At 37.0% G+C, this 22,675-nt stretch overlaps 1 protein-coding gene across 1 annotated transcript in view; it reads right to left on the reverse strand.

Annotated features, from left to right (window-relative positions):
- MYO3A (myosin IIIA) overlaps positions 1-22,675 on the reverse strand; it is a 282,509-nt gene that overhangs the window by 194,956 nt on the left and 64,878 nt on the right. The window contains exons 6-8 of the mRNA XM_030798007.1: positions 22,125-22,224; positions 5,581-5,657; positions 876-1,021 (exon numbers count right to left, since the gene is read on the reverse strand). Coding sequence (XP_030653867.1) covers positions 876-1,021; positions 5,581-5,657; positions 22,125-22,224 — 323 coding nt within the window. The remainder of the gene's footprint in view (positions 1-875; positions 1,022-5,580; positions 5,658-22,124; positions 22,225-22,675) is intronic.

Consider the following 22,675-nt stretch of genomic DNA (forward strand, 5'->3'; position numbering starts at 1 on the left):
GGCGCCTGTAGTCCCAGCTACTTGGAGAGGCTGAGGCAGGAGAATGGCGTGAACCCGGGAGGCAGAGCTTCCCGTGAGCTGAGATTGCGCCACTGCACTCCAGCCTGGGCGACAGAGCGAGACTCCATCTCAAAAAAATAAACAAATAAATAAATAAATAAATAAATAAATAAAATAAATAAATAAATATAGGCAGTCTTTTCACATTAGTTATCTGAAACATCAAGGAACTAACCGCCACTCATAGAAAATAGTGTTTAAAGAAATTAGTTTATAGGATAGTAGGGGAAAATCTGTTGACACACACATGAAGGAGTGGGGGCTACATAAATAGTCAAGTGCTTTCATGGCACCAAAAGAGGTTATTCTTCTAAATTTATTGTTTTATATTAACATATTCAAAATATTAACATGTTTAAAATCATTATTTTCTGTATAAATTTTATATATAATTTTCTTAATAATATTATTCTAAAGTTCTGAACGAAGGGAAATCTTAGCAAGTAGTAAAAAATTACTAGATTGGTAGGTAAAGCAAAGCAAAACACTTGCACAGGCTATGGACTCTGATGCCTCACTGACTCATTGGGGAAGGTATAAAGAGTGGAAGGAACTGCTATTTTCTGAAATTAAATCCTAGCAAAAGAGAGAAAGACACACTGATTATCAAGAGAAAGCTCTTTTACTTAGACCAGGGAAATGCAACTACTGAACAAATACAATGTCTCAGAAGAAGCAGAATAATATTCCAGGATCTTCTGCTCCCAACTTGTTGGAATATATCTGAACGTCTCCATGAAGAGCATGATTAACACTTGGTGACTGGAGGAAGTAAATCGGGCTGCAGATACCGGACCCAATGTTAGTCATCTGACCTTGGTATTTTGAAGAGTGCTCTCATGGGATGAAGGTCAGCTAGTGGAGGATCTCCATCACCCAGCTCAATGGCCGTGATACCCAGGGACCAAGTGTCACATCTGGCATCATAAGTGGTATCCAATTGCTGTTCACATGCAATCACCTAGTAGAAAACCACACCATCAAAAGGTGAAATTTGTGACCTTAACAAGCATGTAATAAAATACTTAGAACAAAGCATTAAGTATTTAAACTGGTGAAGTTTGATAGCTATAAGTAAAGACGAAGGCAGTAACTTAGGAGGAGAATAAAAGATCAAATTATTATTGGTAGTAGTATTTTTGTTCTGGGAACAGATAATACCTTAGGAGGTTTACAAATATAAGGGAAGAAGCCTATGAAAAATATTTTTGAAAATATGGAACAAAAAGAGGAAAGAAATCACGTCCCAAATGGAAAAGGATGGGATCAAATGCACAGCTAAATATTGGGCAGGGGTAGTCACTCAATAAATATCTATTGAGGGAATGGGCAAAGATGAAGGCTATGTTTTTGAAGAATTAAAAGTGGGGGAAATAAAGGTAAACATGCTTGCGGGCTGTCTAGTTAGATGGCCTTGATCTCTAATGGCAACTAGAAGGCAAGGCTACCTAAGGGAGGAATAAGACAAGTTTGGAGGAATGCGAAAGCTTTAAGCCACTAATAAAAGAAAACTGAATAAAAATAAATCTTGATGTAATTTTACCAACAGCCTATCTGAGGCCACCCTAAACTGTAAAACTGCAACCCGGTTTTAAAACATGTCAGTAATCGAAAGATGTAATTGAGAGACAAGGAAAAAAGAGGAATTTGATTTTGTAATTTTATAAGATTGTATTAGATAGAGAAATTATTGCATTGATTACTTCCCAATTTAGTTCTAAATGTGTAAGTACAAATGCAGATTGTGAATGGTAATTATTAACATCAATAAACACAAAAAGGAAATTCAACTTTACATTTTAAGAACCATTTTTTTTGCATTTTTAAAATTTTACGTTTTGTGCATGCCAACCCACAAGAAAAATAAAAAATAATTTTGGAATGATGGCAGATTAGAATTGTGTCATTTAAATACAGTACTGTAAAATGATATATAAAGTGAAAAATCTAAGGCCCTTTTAGGAACAATATCTCACCTTCTGACTTCACTTAACATCAGGTTTAACACATTTAAAAAATCCATGTGTGGGCACACTAGAATTCAGTTGGTAACATTTACATACATGTCATCCAGGAAAGGTGACTCCTTCATAAATAAATCTTTATTAATACCTGACACTAATGGCAATGACAGGAAACAGTTTAGTTATAAGCATATCAGTGTGATTAAAAAAGTAAAAAGAAGGCAATGATAAACACAACATATCGGGCAACAGACACTCTTGAGAGGAGGCAAGGAGTTGGAATAGAGGAAGAGATAGAGGTCAATGCATGCTATTGGTAATATTCTGGTTCTGGCGTGGGTGGCAAGTTTATGGGCAAATAAGAAGACTATTAACCAATTCATTTCTAAGTACCTGAAGGACAATAATAAATGCATACATAAATGAATTATGCATGTGCATATATGTGCATATATATATGTCTATATCTAAAGAAAGAGAGAATAGTTTCTCAACTTAGTATGATGGGACATCATCATACATAGTGCTTCTTAACCTTTTCTATGAAAGTATTTTTAATATCACATGAGAGTGAACTGCTGAAATCAGAGATCATAGCCTGAAGTACTGAGGGAAACAGTAAAGTCCTAAGTTTTACATTAAAAATTCATGTGGCAAATATTCATAGCAATATTGCTCTTAATGACAAAAAGTGATAAACACCAACATGTTCATCAACTGACAAATGGATAAACATAATGTGGTCTATACATACAATGGAATATTATTCAACTCTAAAAATGAGTGATGCGTTAATACATGCTTCTACATGGATGAACCCTGAAAACATTACACTAGGTAAAAGAAGCCAGACACAGGGCCATATATTGTATGATTCAATTTATTTAAAATATCCAGGCTGGGCACAGTGGCTCATGCCTGCAATCCCAGCACTTTGGGAGGCCAAGATGGGCGGATCACAAGGTCAGTAGATCGAGACCATCCTGGCTAACATGGTGAAACCCCGTCTCTACTAAAAACATAAAAAATTAGCCAGGTGTGGTGGTGGGCACCTGTAGTCCCAGCTACTCGGGAGGCTGAGGCAGGAGAATGGCGTGAACCCGGGAGGTGGAGCTTGCAGTGAGCTGAGATCGCGCCACTGCACTCCAGCCTGGGGGACAGAGTGAGACTCCGTTTCAGAAAAATAAAATAAAATAAATAAATAAAAATAAATAAATAAATAAAATATCCAGAAAAGGCCAGTCCACAGAGACAGAAAATAGATTAGTGGTTGCCTAGAGTAGGGGAGTTTAGGCAAAGATGAGGAGTGAATGTTAATGACTACTAGGTTTCTTTGAGGGGGAGCAAAAACGTTTGTGATGATTGTGATGATGATTGCACAACCCTGTGAATATACATTAAAAATCAGAATATTGTATGTGTTAAATGACCTAATTCTATAGTTATACCTTTATAAAGCTGTTAAAAATTCAAAAATGCATTCATATGAATTTCTCATTCTGTTAATATAACTTTGTTTGCTACAGTGTAAAAATAATGTCTTTTGCCCCATCATTTTTTTCCTAAGGAAAATTATTTTTCAGGATAATACATTATTTTATGAATTTACATGTGTGGTCAGAGGATATATACTCATACAGGCTCAGGTGAATTTATGTCCGAGTTTGCCTTCGACATTCTTGTTTAATGCTTGTAGTCCTAGAATCGTAATAAATATCACCCACTTTCACTCTCCAAGGTGTCCTGGTTTGTATGATAAGTTGTACGGTCACCTACTACAGTCGCTAATTCCCTTGTTACCTTCATCCTGGCAAAGGATGTCTTTATGTAACCAACAAATACTACTTTTGATATAGAATTTAATTTAAACATGCCAAATCAAGAATTTCACTTTTCAAGTGATAATTGATCTGAACAACCTTGCCTCCTAGGCTCTAAAAACATTGAAATACTTCTATGCCATCATGGTGAATATATATATATACATATATATATATATATTTGTTCACCTTACTGCTTTCTAATTCTTAGAAATTTGCTATTAATACCATAGAGTGGTAGATACGGAATATCTTGATTAACTAGAAAGCTGATTATTTAAAATATGTTCTTCAAGGTTTGAAAATACTTATTACAGAGAGATTAATATAATATGAACAAAATCTCAAACATGTATTTCCATGACAGCTTAAAAAAAACTGTAGTGAAGCATTTCTCATATTTATTATATCCATTAGCCTGCAAAGCCAGAAAGAACTTTCAAGTCCTCCTGTGCTACTATACAGGTTTATTAATAATAAAACTGACATCAGAAAAATGACTGTCTAGTAATTGCATATTATATAAGTGTTTTTACTAAATGGAAATTTAAATATTGAATGATGGCTTGTTATAGTAAATAAACATACAAAACTCATAAAGCTAGGATATTAATTATATAATATTATATGTAATATTTATTGTTATATTATTAATATATGCAAACAAAAAGCAATATTTAGTATTATAACTAGGTTTTTATTAACTTCTCATTTTTGTAATTTTTTTGTAAGTTTTAAAAACACTAGTAATACATCAGAACAAACTCTAAAGAAACTCTCCTTTGAGATTCTCTTATTCAATTTTTGTTTTTGCTTCTATGACTATACTTTATATTTTTACTCTAAGATATGCTCCCTGTTAAAAAAAATTTTTTAATCCATTGTGGATTTTTTTAAGTTTCTTAAAATACTTCATCCTCTGTCCATATTTTGTACTAAGTTTACATTTTAACTTGTTTTGCAAGTAATAATTAAACAAGTATTCAAATAAAAACAGCATACCAGCATTTAATACTCAAATTTAATTATAAGATTTGAAAATATTAATATAGTATATTAATTACTTCTCCCCCTTCACTCCCTAGAAAACTGGAGATAAATAGCAGTGCTTTCCCCAACAGTTGTAGAGAGAGTCAAGAATAAGGGTCCATTACAAGTGATAAACATAATTAAAAAGATTAAAATCATTAATAGTGATGGGGGGAGAAGATGACTCTTGAAAACTTTTTCCCTCAACTATTTTAGCAGTTTATCTGCAACTTCCCAAAGGTAATGATGTAAAAAATTAATTAAAGCTGAGCATAGCCCCCAGGCAGAGTGACTTAACACAGGAACCTGCCATATACGTTAATGGACCTGAATCTGATCTCACAAAGGCTAAGGGTTCTCATAATATTATATTTCTATTATAATTTTAAAAGATAATGTAAATATCATTAGTACAGATACACGCTAAACACCTAAATTTAATGAAAAATCAAACCTGGAAGTAGTTTCTCTTTACATCATCTGGTTTACTCATTCCCTCTTTCACTGATTCATGTGTTCATTCACAGCCCATTTATTGACCACCTCCCAGGTGCCTCCTCACACATGCAAAATTCTCACATGAAGATAACACAACTGAGAGTCTCTTCTGTTATATTCCAAAATGCTTACGGAGATAGAGTACACATAAAAATGAAAGTCAGACAGGATCAGCTATTACGTTTGTCTCCCTCAAAACTCTATCTGACCTCAGGAGCCATCCAAAACGGTGTTCCTACGGATGTATTCCGACGGTGCCAGGTGCTGGTGAGCTGTGCAGACACACCTAGAGGAAAAGACAAGATGTACTTTTTTGCATTAATTACTCATACAAAGAGCTTTCAATTGCTATAGTCTGTTTTGCAAACTAATATTAAAATTCTATTTCCTCAAACCTGCCAGTGGACCTAATGTCACATTAAAGGATCCTAAATCAGGATTTCTGCAGAGCTAAAAACCAGAATGGTGCTCCTAGTTTCTCTTTCTCAACTCCAAATCCTGCTCCTTCCTAAATCCCCATTTCAAGTCTTAATTCCCCCATGCTGGCTTTTAATCTGCTCCAATTATACTGATCCCTATTTCTTTCTATCTTCTACATTGTAAACGATTTTACATATTTTGGCATGTAATTGTTATTTGAATAGCGTGCTTCCTCCCTACCCTCTTCCTGTCCCTGCCCACTAACAAATTCCAGTGACTTTGAGAATGTCCTATATGGTGTTATGCACATAGTAGGTGACTTGTGAATCTTCATAAAATTATTTTCCATCTACCAACCCTGGGCAAATCACACCTTATCTGACTGGAAGTTTCAATTAACTATATCTATTTAAACCAACATCATTAACAGAACGAGTTCTCTTCCTTTAGAGAGATTACAGACTGAACAGCTACAATAAAGTGGTATAATCAAATATTTCAGTCATGTCATTCCATTAATTCCACCTTGTTAGATACACTCATAACTGACCTTCAAGAGAATTAGGAGTACAGTTTCTTTTCTCGATTTTCACATTCCTGCTCCTCACACAAGGGGTCCTGGTTATCTGACTGTACACAGCTCCTACCCTTCACCTTGCTCTGGACTTGATGGGTTAAACCCAAATCATGGGCTTTTACTATCTGATTTCCCTGCTTTGAAAAGTGCCTCCCCAAAGTCACATTAATTTTAGGCTTTGGTTGCTTATCTTATAAGCCAAGTAGAGGAAAGGTACTAATGGAGATTTAAAATGGAGATATATTTTATTTCTCCAAGATGGCACTTGACTTTTACCATGAAATTCAAAGGCCATATGCAACCAAATGGGTGTTTCAGTATTGGAAATATACTTGGGCAGAAGAGTGAGGAGCGTAACATTAAAAACAGGACACATGCCCAACTATGAACAAGTGACAGAGGAAGGAATTTACTAAATTTCATGTTTTTTGAGTGCTATGCAATGCCTGTTAAACTTCAAGATCATTAAACTAACACAAAACTAGCTTCACAGCTAGAAGATAACTTAATGGTCATAAATTCTAACTTGCTCATTTTCAGGTTAGTAAACTTAAGCTGGAAAGAAAAGTCACTCTCCTGAGGACAAATGACATTTTTACTTAGTGTAAATTCCCACAAGAAAAATAGCTAAGATAGAAAAATGCAAAATTCTATTAAAATGATTGACATAAATTACTTTTAAAGGCAACAGGGATCCAAAGTATGGGTTCAGGAGCCCTAGGAAGTAAAGAAGATTAGGAAAATCATCTTGTCTAGAGAGTAACTAAAGGAATAAGTCACCAAGATAAACAGTTACATAATCATCTCAAGAGAGAAGCTGCTGATGGGTGGAAAATTCCAGGCAGAATGTTGGTATAGTGAGAAGACACAGAAAGGAAAAAGAGGTCAAAAAGGACCAAGGCTGAACAGAAAACAGGCTAATAGAAAGAGCAATAATCTATTAAAAGTCAAAGCCACAGGAACATTATAGAGGTTTAGGTTTATGTTAATGCTTCTTCAGTCTTTTGCTTTGCTAGGGAATTTTCAGGCTATTTTAGTTCTGTCCAACAAGGCTTCCTGGGCTATTCCATGGCTGAACAGCAACTTCATTCCCTATCGCATAAGTGATATTTCTAGGGAGAGAAACATGCAGGCTTTATTCTTGTAGTCAAGAAAACTCCTAGGGTCTTAGAAAGACAGCAGAAACATCAAATATGTGTTTTCTATTCTGGCTCAAATAGACCAGACAACTTCTGGGAACTCAATTTGCTATAACCCTTGACATCTCAATAGAACAGAGAGAAAAGCATAGGTTTTGTCACTGTTAATAACAAAATACTGTAGGAATGAGAACTGAAACTATAAAAATATAGAATTTTGTTAACATAAAGGTGTCATAAATTGTATTATACCATCTAACATTATTATTTTGTTGATGAGGTTAAGACACTCTGATAGTTAATTTTATGTGTCAACTTGGGAGGGCCATGGCTATTTTAGGTCACCCAACAATGCTTCCTAGACTGTTCCATGGCTGTACAGCAACCCCATGTCCTATTGCATAAGTCAAACAGTATTTGGTAAGACTATATTCTGGATATTTCTGTGAAGGTATTTTTGAAATCAGATTAATATTTTGAAATCAGATTAATATTTAAATTGGTGGATTTTTTTAAAGTTAAATAAGACTTTTATATTGACGTGCAGTAATAAGCAAAAGTTTTGCTCTCCCATTTCTGAAAGTTACATGAAGTTTAAAACCTAGTTCTACAGTTGACATTTTTAAAAGGCCTAAGACTTCCACATTGGTTAGACAACTCTCTGCTTAAAATAGTTTTTATTTATTTTTTATTTCAATAACTTTTGATGTACAAGTGTTTATTTGTTACATGAATGAATTATATAGTGGTAAATTCTGAGATTTTAGTGCACCCATTACCCAAGTGGTATACGTTGTATCTAAGGTGTAGTTATTTTATCCCTAGCCCGGCTCCCGCTCACTCTCTTCTGAGTCTCTAAAGTCCATTATATCACTCTGTATGCCTTTGCATACTCACAGCTTAGCTCCCACTTATAAGTGATAATATCTGGTTTTTGGTTCTCTACTCCTGTGATACTTCACTTAGCATAATGGCCTCCAGTTCCATCCAAGTTGTTACAAAAGACATTATTTTATTCCTTTTAATGGCTGAGTAGTATTCTATGGTGTATATATGCAACATTTTCTTTATACATTCATTAGTTGATGGGCACTTAGGTTGGTCCCACATCTTTGAAATTGTGAATTGTGCTGATATAAACAAACAAGTACAAGTGTCTTTTTCATATAATGACTTATTTTCCTTTGGGTAGATATCCAGTAGTGGGATTGCTGGATCAAATGGTAGATCTACTTTTATTAATAGCTCTTTAAGGAATCTCCATACTATTTTCCATAGCGGTTGTACTAATTTACATTTTCACCAGCAGTGTATAAGTATTTCCTTTCCCCCATATCCCTGCCAACATCTATTGTATTCAGACTTTTTAGTAATGACCATTCTTGCAGGTTTATGGTGGTATATCTCATTGTGGTTTTAATTTGCATTTCCCTGATGATTAATGATGTTGAACAGTTTTTCATACGTTTGTTGGACTTCATATATTTTCTTTTGAGAAATGTCTATTCATGTCCTTTGCCCACTTTTTAATGGACTTATTTTTTTAATTGGTGATTTGTTTGAGCTCCTTGTAGATTCAGGATATTAATCCTTTGTTGGATCCATAGATTCCAAATATTGTCTCCCATTCTTTGGTTTGTCTGTTTATTCCATTGATTATTTATTCTGCTGTGCAGAAGATTTTTAGTTAATTAGGTCCCATTTATTTATTTTTGTTTTTGTTGCATTTGCTTTTGGGGTCTTAGTCATGAATTCTTTGCCTAGGCCGATGTCTAGAAAAGTTTTTCCAATGTTGTCTCCTAGAATTTTTAATAGGTTCAGGTGTTATATTTAAGTCTGATCCATCGTGAGTTGCTTTTTGTATAAGGTGAGAGATAGAGTTCCAGTTTCATTCTTCTACATGTGGCCTGACAGTTTTGTCAGCACCATTTATTAAATAGGGTATCTATTTCCTAATTTATGTTTTTGTATGCTTTGTCAAAGATCAGTTGGCTGTACGTATTTGGCTTTATTTCTGGGTTCTCTATCCTGTTCCATTGGTCTATGTGCCTACTTTTATACCTGCACCACTCTATTTTGGTAATTACAGCCTTGTAGTATAATTTGAAGTCCAGTAACGTGATGCCTCCTGATTTGTTTTTTGTTTTTTTCAGTTTTTTTGTATTGTTTTGTTTTTTTGCTTAAGATTGCTTTGGCTATTTGGGCTCTTTTGGGTTCCATATTAATTTTAGAATCATTTTTTCTAATTCTGTGAAAAATAATATGGTATTCTGATGGGAATGGCATTGAATCTGTAGATTGCTTCGGGCAGTATGGTCATTCTCATAATATTGATTCTTCCAATCCATAAGCATGGGATACATTTCCATTTGTTTGTGTCACCTGTGATTTCTTTTGGCAGTGTTTTGTAGTTCTCCTTGTGGAGATCTTTCACCTGTTCAGTTAAGTATATTCCTGAGTATTTTTATTTTGTTTGCAGCTATTGTAAACGGATTGAGTCCTCAATTTGATTCTCAGCTTGGTCGTTTTGGTGTATAGCAGGGCTACTGATTTGTGTACATTGATTTTGTAACCTGAGACTTGACTGAATTAGTTTATCAGATCTAAGAGTTTTTTGGAGGAGTCTTTAGGATTTTCTAGGTATACAATCATATCATTTGCAAACAGCCAAGTTTGACTTCCTCTTTTCCAATTTGGATGCCCTTTATTTCTTTCTCTTGCTTAATTGCTCTGTACTTCCAGAACTATGTTGAATAGGGGTGGTGAAAGTGGGCATACTTGTCTTGTTCCTGTTCAGGGTGAAAGCTTTCAACTTTTCCCCATTCAGTATGATGGTGGCTGTGTGTTTGTCATAGATGGCTTTTATTATTTTGAGATAGGTACTTTCGATGCCTAGTTTGTTGAAAGTTTTTATCAAAAATGGATGATGGATTCTGTTAAATGCTTTTTCTGTGTCTATTGAGATGATCATATGGTTTTGGGTTTTAATTCTATTTATGTGATTCATTACAGTTATTGACTTGTATATGTTAAACTACCCCTGCATCCCTGGGATGAAAACCACTTGCTTATGATGAATTATCTTCTTGATGTGCTGTTGGATTCAGTTAGCTAGTATTTGGTTGAGGATTTTTGCATCAATGTTCATCAGGGAAATTGGTCTGTAGTTGTGTCCTTTCCAGCTTTTGGTATCAGGGTGATACTAGCTTCATAGAATGATTTAGGGAGGATTCCTTCTTTCTCAGTCTTTTGGAATAGTTTCAGTGGGATTGGTATCCATTCTTCTTTGAATGTCTGATAGAATTCAGTGAATAGGTCTTGTCCTGGACGTTTTTTGTTGACAGTTTTTAAATTACTAGTTCAATCTTGCTGTTTGCTATTGGTTTAAGGTTTCCATTTCTTTCTGATTTAATCTAGGAGGGGTGTATGCTTATAGGAATGTGTCCATTTCCTCTACGTTTTCTAGTTTGTTGAAATGGTTTTTATTTAAATAATGTAAACTAAGTATATAAATCATAATCTTTTTTCCTTTTTTAAAAAATTTTTTTAGACATAGTCTCACTTCCATCGCCCAGCCTAGAATGCAGTTGTGCAATCACAGCTCACTGCATCCTCAATTTCCTGGGTTCAGGTGATTCTTCCATCTCAGTCTCCCGAGTAGTTGGCATGACAGGTGCACACTACCACACCCGCCTGACTTTTATTTTGTATTTTTAGTAGAGACAGGGTTTCAGCATGTTGCCCAGGCTGGTCTTGAACTCCTTGGTTCAAGCGATTCACACATGTCTGCCTCCCAAAGTGCTGGCATTACAAGTGTGAGCCACTACCCTGGGCCAGGAATAATCATCTTTAATATGTAAACAGACCCTTGAGCCAGGGAGGCAGAGGTTGCAGTGAGCTGAAAGATAGCACCACTGCACTCCAACCTGGGTGACAGAGTGAGATGCTGTCTCAAAAACAAAAACAATCCACAAAGTAAACAGAATGCTATATTTGACAATCTTATTTAATTAAATAGCATTTAACAAATATATGCAAAACTCTTCAGTTAGTATATTTCAAAACCATTGTAAATCTCTAGCAAATTGAATATTAAAGTGTGCCCTTCAGCAAGTCATTTTGCTTGTGTAGGCTCTTGTTTTCTCATTGTTTAATTTAGGGGATTGGAATAAATAAATGCTTCTTTATTACTTTTGGATTAAAAAACCACTTAGTGAATCTTTTGGGGTGCGGTGGCTCATGCCTGTAATCCCAGCACTTTTGGGAGGCCGAGGCAGGTGGATAGTGAGATCAGGAGTTCAAGACCGGCCTGGCCAACATGGTGAAACCCCGTCTCTACTAAAAATACAAAAATCAGCCGGGCGTGGTGGCGTGTGCCTGTAGTCCCAACTATTTGGGAGGCTGAGGCAGAAGAATCGCTTGAACCTGGGAGGCGGAGGTTGCAGTGAGCCAAAATCACACCTCTGCACTCCAGCCTGGGCAACAGAGCAAGACTCCATCAAAAAAAAAAAAGAATAAAAATAAAAAAAAATAAAACTACTTAGTCTATCTCATGGATGCTATATACTTTCACATCAAGAAATTCATATTCAGACATTTTGCATATAACAAGGATAAAAAATCTTTTGATGTTCCTGTACTTAATATACCAAACAATACTTAAGCTTCTTTCCAGCTTTAACATTCAATGAGTCTCTACAGCAACTCAAGGTAACTGGCTCACTCCAACCACCTGTCCAATCAATATTCATGTGATTTCTCTTGGAAGTCCATCCTCTCTCCAGTCTTCCTGGATCTAGATCTTTTCCTTTCTTTAAGACTTAGTTCATATCTTATAATAAAGATAATTATATGGCTTTCTTTAAAGATCTCAACATCACACTGTTTGCTGCATTCTTCTTGGCTTTGGACATATGGACTATGCACCCAGCTCTGTCTGCATCATTCAATCCTGGATGACTACGTACATGTGTACATATGTCCAGTACTGGACCTTAGCTGTAGAGAGTATATAGCACACTTCTCATTCATGGTACACTATCATCACTGATACCTTGTCTTATTTTTCCATTTCCTTTTTGCCCCACTTACCTCCTCCATTGTCCTCTCTCCTGCCCACCAAAATTTCTATTAACTTAAAGTTCTTCAGAGATTAAAATTTTAGAGCTGCAGACTAAAATATTTTAGTTCTGGTCCCAAAGACTTGTTTTACAATGAGAAGAACTGAGAAGCAAAGAAGTCATTCTTAAAAATATAAGTCCTCTTGGTTCACCTGAAGTTATCACATCATAGAGAAGCCCACTTGGTAGCTCTTATTAAAATTTCTACAGCTGTGTTGAGGTCAAACAAGGGAGGTTAAGGCTTCTGTTTTTGAGTGAACTTGATAGCAACATAAAAACTCCTGAGGTTGCTCTGCACAGCCGCACCTGAGGAGTAGGGAGAAGAGACTTTCTCCAGTGAGAGAGTAGGAGGCAGCAAGCAGTCTCGGCTCTTGCCTTTCACTTACCTGTCCCAGTTCCAATGCCTTTGGGCCTGCTCTCTCATTTGTGAGACTGCCTTTTGTATTTGGCCTTTTTTGTTGGAGCTAGTTGGGGCGTCTAGTCCTTACAACTAAAAGATCGTTGACTAAAACATACACCAGTATCTATAATGTTAAACAGCTTAATTCGACTTTGAAAAATAGTCAGTTTTGGAACTTGTGAGCCCACAGGTTCTGCTTGAATCATAAAGCTCTAAAATAAAGAGTCCACTTATTCATGGTTCAACTTTATATAATAATTACAAAGACCCTGCCTTCCAAATAAGGTAAAAGTCACCTCCTCAAAATACAAAAATGTATTCTGGATGAGTAATATATTAATGTTTTATATAGTTATGAGCATTCGAAAACTCTGCGAACTTTTAAAATGGTTTTCCCCCTAGTTTTTTTTTTCAGTGTATTATTTCACTCCATAAAGAACTAGCTCTCAAGTTTTCAAGATTCATAACATTCAACTAATATGTATTACATATATACATATATATACACATACACACAATTTCAACCTTAGAGAAAAGTTGGCAAAAAAACTACAAAGTACTTTTTTTCCTGAACCATCTGAGAGTAAGGTGGGCTACATAATGCCCCTTCACTCCTATATATTTGTTTGTAATTGCCACAAACAAGGATATTCCCTCCACACAACCTTCAAAATCAGGAATTTTAATGCTGATACACTTCTATCATCTACTCTACAGAGCCCATTCAAATTTTATCAACTGTCCTAAATATATCCTTTATAACAAAATGATTGAATCCGGGATTATGTGGTGCTTTTAGTTGTCAAGTTTCTAATCTCCTTCAATCTGGAGCAGTTCCTCAATCTCTTCTTGAATTTCATGAACTTAACATTTTTTTTTAAGATTTCAGGCCAGTTGTTCTATAGACTGTTCCTGAATTTCGGTTTGTTGTATGTTCCCTCACAATTTTATTTTTGGCAGGAACATCACAGAAGTGATGCTGAGGTCTTCTCATTGCATCCTCTCAGGTGCTGTGTGGTTTGCATTCATCTTGTTATTAGTTATGTTTGCTTTGAGAACTTGATTAATGGTTGTGTCTGCCAGTCTTTCCCCTGTAATCTTTCCCTCTTTCTTTTGTAATTAATTAGTATTTTGTGGAGAGATATTTTGAAACAATTAAGCTACCCTATTTCTAATCAAAACTTAACCCACTAGTTTTAGCAGCCACTGAAATTTTTGGATGAATTAATTATTACATAGATGGTTACCAAATGATGAATTTTAAAATTACACGATTTCTATCTGTACTCATCAGCATTCTTTTGTAAGGAAAAGCTTTTGCTTCTCCCCATTCATTTAATTATGTATGTATTTATGGCAGTATGGATTAATGGAATTTTTATTGCATTCAGTGAATTACCATCATTACCAGCAATATTAGTATTTTGGTGCTCAAACTGTCCCAGATCTAGAGAGTAAGAATTGCTTCAAGTTGGCTTCTGTGTGCTTGTGACATGTCTCCATCAATATTTGAGTATTTCCTTATTTGGAGGGCACAGTAAGTTCCAGGGTCATCTCATAGAGCCCTAAAATCAGCCTTTCTCCAAGAATCCTTGATTCCTTTCAGTTGAGAATTACATTTAAAAACCAAAAGCTAGGTGCTAGATGTGCTCTCTTAATGCACCCTGTTAGTGGAATTAGCTAGGTAATATGTACACACACATACACATATACACTCACATGCATTCACATTATATTTATTTTATTTTTGCATCTGTTTACATATATTAAAACGGTGAGTTCACATTGATACCTCCAATTCCAATCCAACATCACCATAATTCTTTTCTCTAACAGTAAGAAACCTGCCTCCCGTTGTCCTCAGTAAATCTCCTGACTGTATCAGGCCTCCTTTAGGTAACCTGTCTCTTCTTTTCACCCTGATCCCTATGCAGATGCCTTTCTCACTACAGGAAGTTCGTCCCCATACAGGGTCATCCCCATCACCCTACATGGATGTGCTTCTCATACCACTTGGGGACCCAACACTCCCTGCCAGCAGACACCTTCCTCACCTCTCTCAGGCTCCAAACTGCCTACTGAGCTGCACCTGGACTCCCATGCTTGTTTGTCCCACCTAATGGCTTTTGTTCTGAATTATTCAGAAAGAAAGGAAGGATTGAAGGGCACTTCATAATTTTTAAGTTCGGGTGTACTGTCTCACTTGGTGCTAAAAAGTGGGTTACTAATAAATCACAACTTCTCTTTAACCTACATTATGCATTGGGGATTTGGTCTAAAATTGGGCATGTGGGTAATAAGAGATTTAAAACCATAAAATATTCTGTCATAAGAATGAGGTCTAAATAAATCACAAAAAGTACATTCTGTACTTTTGTATTGAAATGTTAAGTATCCTATTAGAAACGAAGTTCCCCAGAGAGAAATCTGCAGAAATGAGAACTGAGGGCTGTCCCTTAAATTTAGTCTCTTTCATTTTCTATTCAAGATAAGGATTGTTTTTTCAGACATTAGTTCACTTGCCTGAAGGGATCTATCTCCTGGGAAGTCATATTATTGATTGATTGATCATATACCAGTGATGGCTAATACATTTCATTAATAATATTTATAACCTCACTTGTCATTTTGCTCTCTGAGGTATCTGGTGATTTTTTGTAAAAGTATACCCCACTTAATAAAAAACTAAAAGGTTTTCTTAAAGGTCATATTCATAACGAGCATTAGCAAACTGAATCTTACTTTAAGTGTAATTAGGTAGCTTCATATTTACAGTAATACCGAATTTATTCCAGCAGAGGGTTACTGTTTTCTTTTTTGGAAACATAAAGAGGCACCTCTTTTGGAAACTTAGATTTTCATTATTTAGCAACTATTTATTAAGCACCTACTATGTGTATAGCACTGAGGTATAGGCTAAGTAGGAATATTATCTCATAAAAATGGTAACAGTTTAGATTTTCTGAATTACGAAGTATCAGCAAGTATACTAAGTAGTTTGCCTCTGGCATCCCATTTACTCTTCACAGCAACCAGTCTTAGGAGGTAGAGACTTTTACACATTTGTAGATGTGCAGGTTGATGCCCTTGCAGATTCTGTGTGACTTTCTCATTGTCACATAATTATATGGCAAGTCTTCCCTCCCCTTCATTCATTCATTTATTAAGTACTTCCAAAATGTTAGCACTGTACCTGGTTCTAGGGACAAAGTGACAAAGTGATAGACCAGACAGAGAAATCAATAGCTTAGCAGAGAAAGCACTCAAATAAAATATGATTACAGTGAAGTCTGACAACTGGTTGGCTAAATGAAGTACAGGGTGTGGGGAAAACTCAGGCAAACAGAAGTTAGCTGGGTGCTGTTAGATACGAATTCTAAATTTCTTTTCAAAGAATCAATATGTCAGTATGTTCAATTCTTTGCCTTCTACTTTTAAACTTAACTTCCTCATAAAGCAACCTTTTTCAATTACCTCCTCCACCCTGACTCATTTCAATCACCCACTCCACCCTGAATCACTCCGATTACCTGTTCCACCCTGACTCACTCCGATTACCTGTTCCACCCTGACTCATTCCAATTACCTGCTCCACCCCGACTCATTCCGATTAGCTGCTCCACCCTGACTCATTCCGATTAGCTGCTCCACCCTGACTCATTCCAATTACCTGCTCCACCCTGACTCATTCCAATTACCTGCTCCACCCTGACTCATTCCAATTACCTGCTCGGTCATAACCATTTTTCCCGCCAAACCACTCACCCCATCACTCTCTTTAATTTAGCCAATCAGAATTAGTTTAGCCTGTGCGGTCTAACCCTAGCCAATAGGGGAACGACACAGCAGCAGGGGCCACATGCATCAGGGATTAAGAACCCCTTCCCCTCCCTTGTCCAGGTGTGTGCTCACCATTGCTCCATCTGTAGGGGTGCACCCTTCTATAGAAGTAACTTGCCTTGCTGGGCTTGCCTTGCTGAGAATTAAAAAGAAAATTTTATATTTGAATTATATTCGAGTGCTATTTCTTTTGTGGTACTGAAACTTTATATATAACAGTGCAGAGGAGAGGGAAGATTTCTACACAGGGAAAGTATCATGTTTGTAACTGGTCAAAATTCAGAATCTACTCTTAGATACACAGGGAAATTGTAATTTCTTCATTTTGCCTATAACTATTATGGCTTTTCCCCAAGCTCAAGCCCACTGGCTGGAAGAAAAATAAAGCTCAGTTAAATTCAATAAATCTGTAAGTCCTTTTAGATAGGGTTCAGTCTTTCTTGGATAAAAGTGTTTTCTCCATTTATCATATAGCATCCCTCCTCAGAAAGGGTCTCATTCTGTCACCCAGGCTAGAATGCAGTGGTGCAATCACAGCTCACTGCAGCCTCGAACTCCTGGGCCCAAGCGATCCTCCCACCTCAGCCTCCTGAATAGCTGGGGTTACAGGTGCATGTGACAATGCTTGACTCATTTTTTAAAATAAGTTTTTGTAGAGACAGGGTCTTGCTATATTTCCCAGTCTGGCCTCCAACTTCTGGGCTCAAGTAATCCTCCTGCCTCATCCTTTCAAAGTGCTGGGATTATAGGCATGAACCACCATGCCTGCCCCTCCTCTTCTTCTTTTAAGACCTTGTGTCAGGGAGAAAAGAGAGGGTCCTTGGGCATGGTGGCTCTCTAGTTTCCGGGGCCATATGCTTTTGTCTGCCTAGCCGCTAGGTGCCCTACTGGGCTCCCAGGCCATAGTCTGCCTCCAGGGAGCTTGTGGTCTGTTCCTCTCATGCAGAGAGAGCTTCCTGTGGCTCCTCCTGCAGATTAAGTCTGTTTGCTCCAGTTGGAGCTGAGAACACTCTGAGGTCTGGCTGTGACTCCCATTTAGACACAGCAGAGCTGGCCCAGGGGATCTGCCCAGTGCCTCACTGTACACCCCCCTTATCTTCTGAAAAAACCCCCCTAGAAACTCTCCAGCCAGATTATCAATTACTTTCAGGTTTCTGGAAACTAAAGCTAACGGTTTGGGGAAGCTAACTTGAGTCTTTGCACCATCTGATCATTCTGCCTCTCCAGGTTAGCAATGATGTGGCTCACCCCAGACAGGAATGCCACAGATTCTGAGTGGCTTCCTCAGGAACGTCGAGTGAGAGTGGTAGGAAGTGTGAGGGTGACATCATTTGGTTCTGTGTCCCCACCCAAATGTCATATCAAATTGTAATTTGGGGGAGGAACGTGGTGGGAGGTGATTGGTTCATAGGGGTGGATTTCCCCACGCTGTTCTCGTGATAGTGAGTTCTCACGAGACGTGCTTGTTTAAAAGTGTGTAACCCTTCCCCCATCACTCTCTCTCTCCTGCCACCATGGTAAGATGTGCCGGCTTTGCCTTTGCCCTCCTGCCATGACTGTAAGTTTCCTGAAGCCTCCCCAGCCATGCCTCGTACACAGCCTGTGGAACTGTGAGTCAATTAAATCTCTTTTCTTTATAAGTTACCCAGTCTCAGGTAGTTCTTTATAGTAGTGTGAGAATAGGCTAATACAGAAGGTAAGAGCTCCTTCCTGCCCTCGTTATCTTTTTAAAAGCTCATCTCCTACACTCCAGCCTGGGCGACAGAGGGAAACTCTGTTTAAAAAAAAAAAAAAGCTCATCACACTGACCTGCTTCACCCTGTTTGATCTTTCCACAATGATCCTAGAATTGGAAAAGGTTTCTCCCTTCTTTCTATCCTCTCTTATAAAAAAAAAACCGTGTGGTGTATCCCTGAAAACTCTCTCTCTATATGCTAAAGAGAAGGTAAAGCAATTTAGACAGATTTCCCTCAGGAGATAGGCTTTCCTCAGGAGATAGCCTTGCTATAAATTCCTATTTTTGAATGCTAAAAACTGAATGTTACCTCAATCATGTTTTTTTTTTGCAATTTGCATTTCTTCTAGAATAAATGTTCATATATTCCCGCTGCCAAACAGAGTGATGCCTCAGGCACACTGGGGTGAAGATCATGTTATCAGGCAGGAAAAAAAGAAAAAGCACGTCAATAAATTTCAAAGTACTTTCCAAGTTACAAGTGTAAGAGCTCTGACTGGGAAAGATTATGGCGCATTTAAGGTAGTGAAAGATGCGGACCTGGCTAATAGGTAATAGGAAGAGAGAGTAACTGATTAGCACCAAGAGATATAAAGAAGTTATTACTCATTAGTTGCTTACTCTGTGCCAGCTCGGAGGACCATAAGGAAAAGCCCTCCCCAAGGGATGGGGATACCGAACAAAGTAGTGGCAGGATCAGATGTGTTTTTTGAAAGGATCCCCCTGGCTGCAGTGTGGAGAAAGGACTGGAAGAAAGGGAAGGAGATTAGGATGCAGGGAGTTCAGTAAAGTATAACTGCAGGAGCCCAGGCAAAAGACGAGGGCTAGAACTAGGGCAGGAGCAGTAAAGGTGGAATTTGGGGATATCTAACAGAGAGACAAGTTTTGTGTCTAAGTTGTATAAGTGGGAGGTGAAAACAAGGGAAGACTCAAGGATGAGCTTAAGATTTTCGTCTTGAGCAATGAGTAGATGTGGGTGACTTTCTAAGACAAGAAACTCTTTATATGTAGCAGATTTCTAGACAGATGAGGTGGTGCAGCTCCATTTTGGACATTCTGAGTATGAGGTGCCTGACAGTCATCTAAGATCTTCAGTACCCAATAATGAGCTCATAGTATAATTATGAAGTGACAGATTCAAATAAAATTGATTCTAAAACCCTTTACTCCCAGCTGTAGCTTTCCCTGAAAATTTGATTTAAAAATAACATGAGGACATTGATTTTCAGTTTGATTCTGCAGGTTGTGGTTTACCATATCTTGTTCTTTCTGCCCTCAAGAAGTTCCAGTATAAACGGACACCCCTACCATCCTCAGGTTTTAATTCATACAACAACCTACTAATCACCATAGGCAAACTGAATCTGTGTCCTCTTACTGTGGAGAATATAAATAATATAAGTGCTATCTTATATGTAATTAATAATATGTTGGTGTCAGACACTAGGAATACATTTCATAAGCAACTGGCCCTCTTTTCTAATTATTGCCAAAAATCTATAAATCAAATAATGTAAGAACAAAGCTCTCATTTTGCTAACTACTCCAATGTATGATGTTTTAAAAAGATATCATATAAAGGCCGGGTATGGAGGCTCACGCCTGTAATCCCAGCACTTTGGGAGGCCGAAGCGGGTGGATCACGAGGTCAGGAGATTGAGACCATCCTGGCTAACATGGTGAAACCCCGTCTCTACTAAAAAATACAAAAAATTAGCTGGGCATGGTCGTGGGCACCTGTAGTCCCAGCTACTAGGTAGGCTGAGGCAGGAGAATGGTGTGACCCAGGAGGCGGAGCTTGCAGTGAGCCGAGATCTCGCCACTGCACTCCAGCCTGGGTGACAGAGTGAGACTCCGTCTCAAAAAACAAAACAAAACAAAACAAAAATATATAAAAGCTTGCCTTATTTGTTATCTAAGTACATATTTTTAATTTAGTTCATTTTGGAGGAAATCATAGGAATTTACCTTTCTCAAAGCTTCTGGTTTACCAAATTTTTCTTTAATAGCTAAAAAGCTGTTTATTGATACTTGTTTTAACAATTTTCAATCTATGCTATATTTACTGTATCTATTTTTTAGAGGAAGGGAACTGTGAGATCCCAAGTTAAATAGCAAGTTCTCCATTTGAGTCTGTGTTAGAGGATAGCCAAAATTATTTTCTGGAGAGAATAATGGCCCCTCCTGTGGAGCAGTGAAGAATGATTTGTTGTAATTTAAAGCAGAAGCCCTTATTAGTACACTAACTCAGACAGATTGCTCAAGACTCTGAATTCAACCAGAACCATAGACTAGCTGCACCCCAGTTATTAATCAGGAATTCACAAATTCACTGCTGCTCAGTAGTTTTCAAATGCACAGGTGAGAAAAACAAAGCATATGCACATACATGTTTGAGGATACACTATTTATCCATTGCTCTCTAGATGCTCTGAAATTCATTCCTGGGCTAAGCCAAAATACTTGGATATTAAAGAAATTTAAAAAATTAACCTATTAACTTGCTGAGCTTTAGTTTCCAAAATGCAAAATGAAGGAAGACTCATTCATTCAACTAACACTTAGTGGACTTCTATACTCAAAGCATTAGGTCTACGAAATAGACTAAGACACAGTCCCACTTCTCAAAGACCCTGTCTGTCCACCTATATTTCTAAGTATCTTTATCTGTAAAGACCAAATGTATAATTATAATTCTATACGATAAATGCAAACATGGAAGTATACGCAGGTTATAGAAGCACAAGGAGGGATACCTTCCTTACCCAACTACAGTGCAAAAGGGAAGGAGAATAATGACTGAAGGATACTGAGACATCTTCAGGATTACTGTCACCCACTCTCACAAGAAAGTTTAGTAAATATGGAAATTTATTATCTCACATAACAAAAGGTCCAGAGATAAGGCAGGCTCCAAAGTTGATTGACTTAGTGCCTCAATTATGTTATCAAACACCCCCATTCTTCCCCTCTCTCAGCTCTGCCTTTCTCAGAGTTGGCTTTCTGCTCAGGACAGAGCGTCTTAGTCACAGGTAACTGTAGCAGTTTCCAGCATCACTGTACGACATGCAAGGGTACTGAGGAAGAAAGAGACCATCTTTTCCTGTTTCTCCTTAGGAGGGAGGAAATACTCCCAGATGATAATGAAAATTTCCCCTCACATCTCAAAATCCTGGATTTGGATATATGTCCATTTGCAAAGTAATCACTAGTAGGAGCCATGAGATTGTCATTATAGGCTTATAGTAATCATTTGAGACGCTGTCTGTTTTAGAGGATCAACTATGCACGTTACTACACTGGTGTTGTATGAGCACAAACTAGCTGACTTGAAAGAAGTCACCCTTTCTTCTGGGAATCTCTCATTTGCCAAATTATCTCTGCACTTCTTACCTCAATAAGATACTACTGATTTTTACTCTATTTCCAATATCTAGAAAGGAAGGTCATTCGAAAAAGATCAAATCATATCATACTGGTTCATTATGGAGTTAAAACTCATGCATTTTAAACAAAACTTACCAAAATCTACTAGTTTCACTCCGCCTTCAGTGGTCAATAGAATGTTATTTCCTTTCACATCTCTGTGGATAGTTTTGTTATTATGCAAATGTTGAAGTCCCTAGAAGACGAGAAATATATAATGTCTCTTAACAAAAGCATCAAACAACAAAAATTTTCAGATGATGTACCTGTACAAAATCAATAGGAAACACATAATAAAATTAACATTCAGACACTCAAGTGTTTCACATTGAATTAGTCACATCAAGGAACATCATTTCCACTTTGAATTATATAAAAATTCACAGAATCAAAGCATGCTCCTTAGTTCTTAGCAAATATCGTATTAAAAATGTGTGAGTTTCAATGGAAGAAAATATTTCATATACTTATTTAAGATAATGGCCAAAAAACTCTATTATTAGTTTTCTACCTTCATCACTATCACAGTCTCAGAAATACACCTAAGAGGTCAGAATTCAGGATCCTGTTGGTACAGTGAAAGTAAATTTGTAGTGGAAAAAAAGAATTAGCTATGTTGAACATGTCAGATTTTGCATATATTCTTG

Source organism: Nomascus leucogenys, chromosome 18, assembly GCF_006542625.1.
Source record: "Nomascus leucogenys isolate Asia chromosome 18, Asia_NLE_v1, whole genome shotgun sequence".
NCBI classification, from domain to species: Eukaryota; Metazoa; Chordata; class Mammalia; order Primates; family Hylobatidae; genus Nomascus; species Nomascus leucogenys.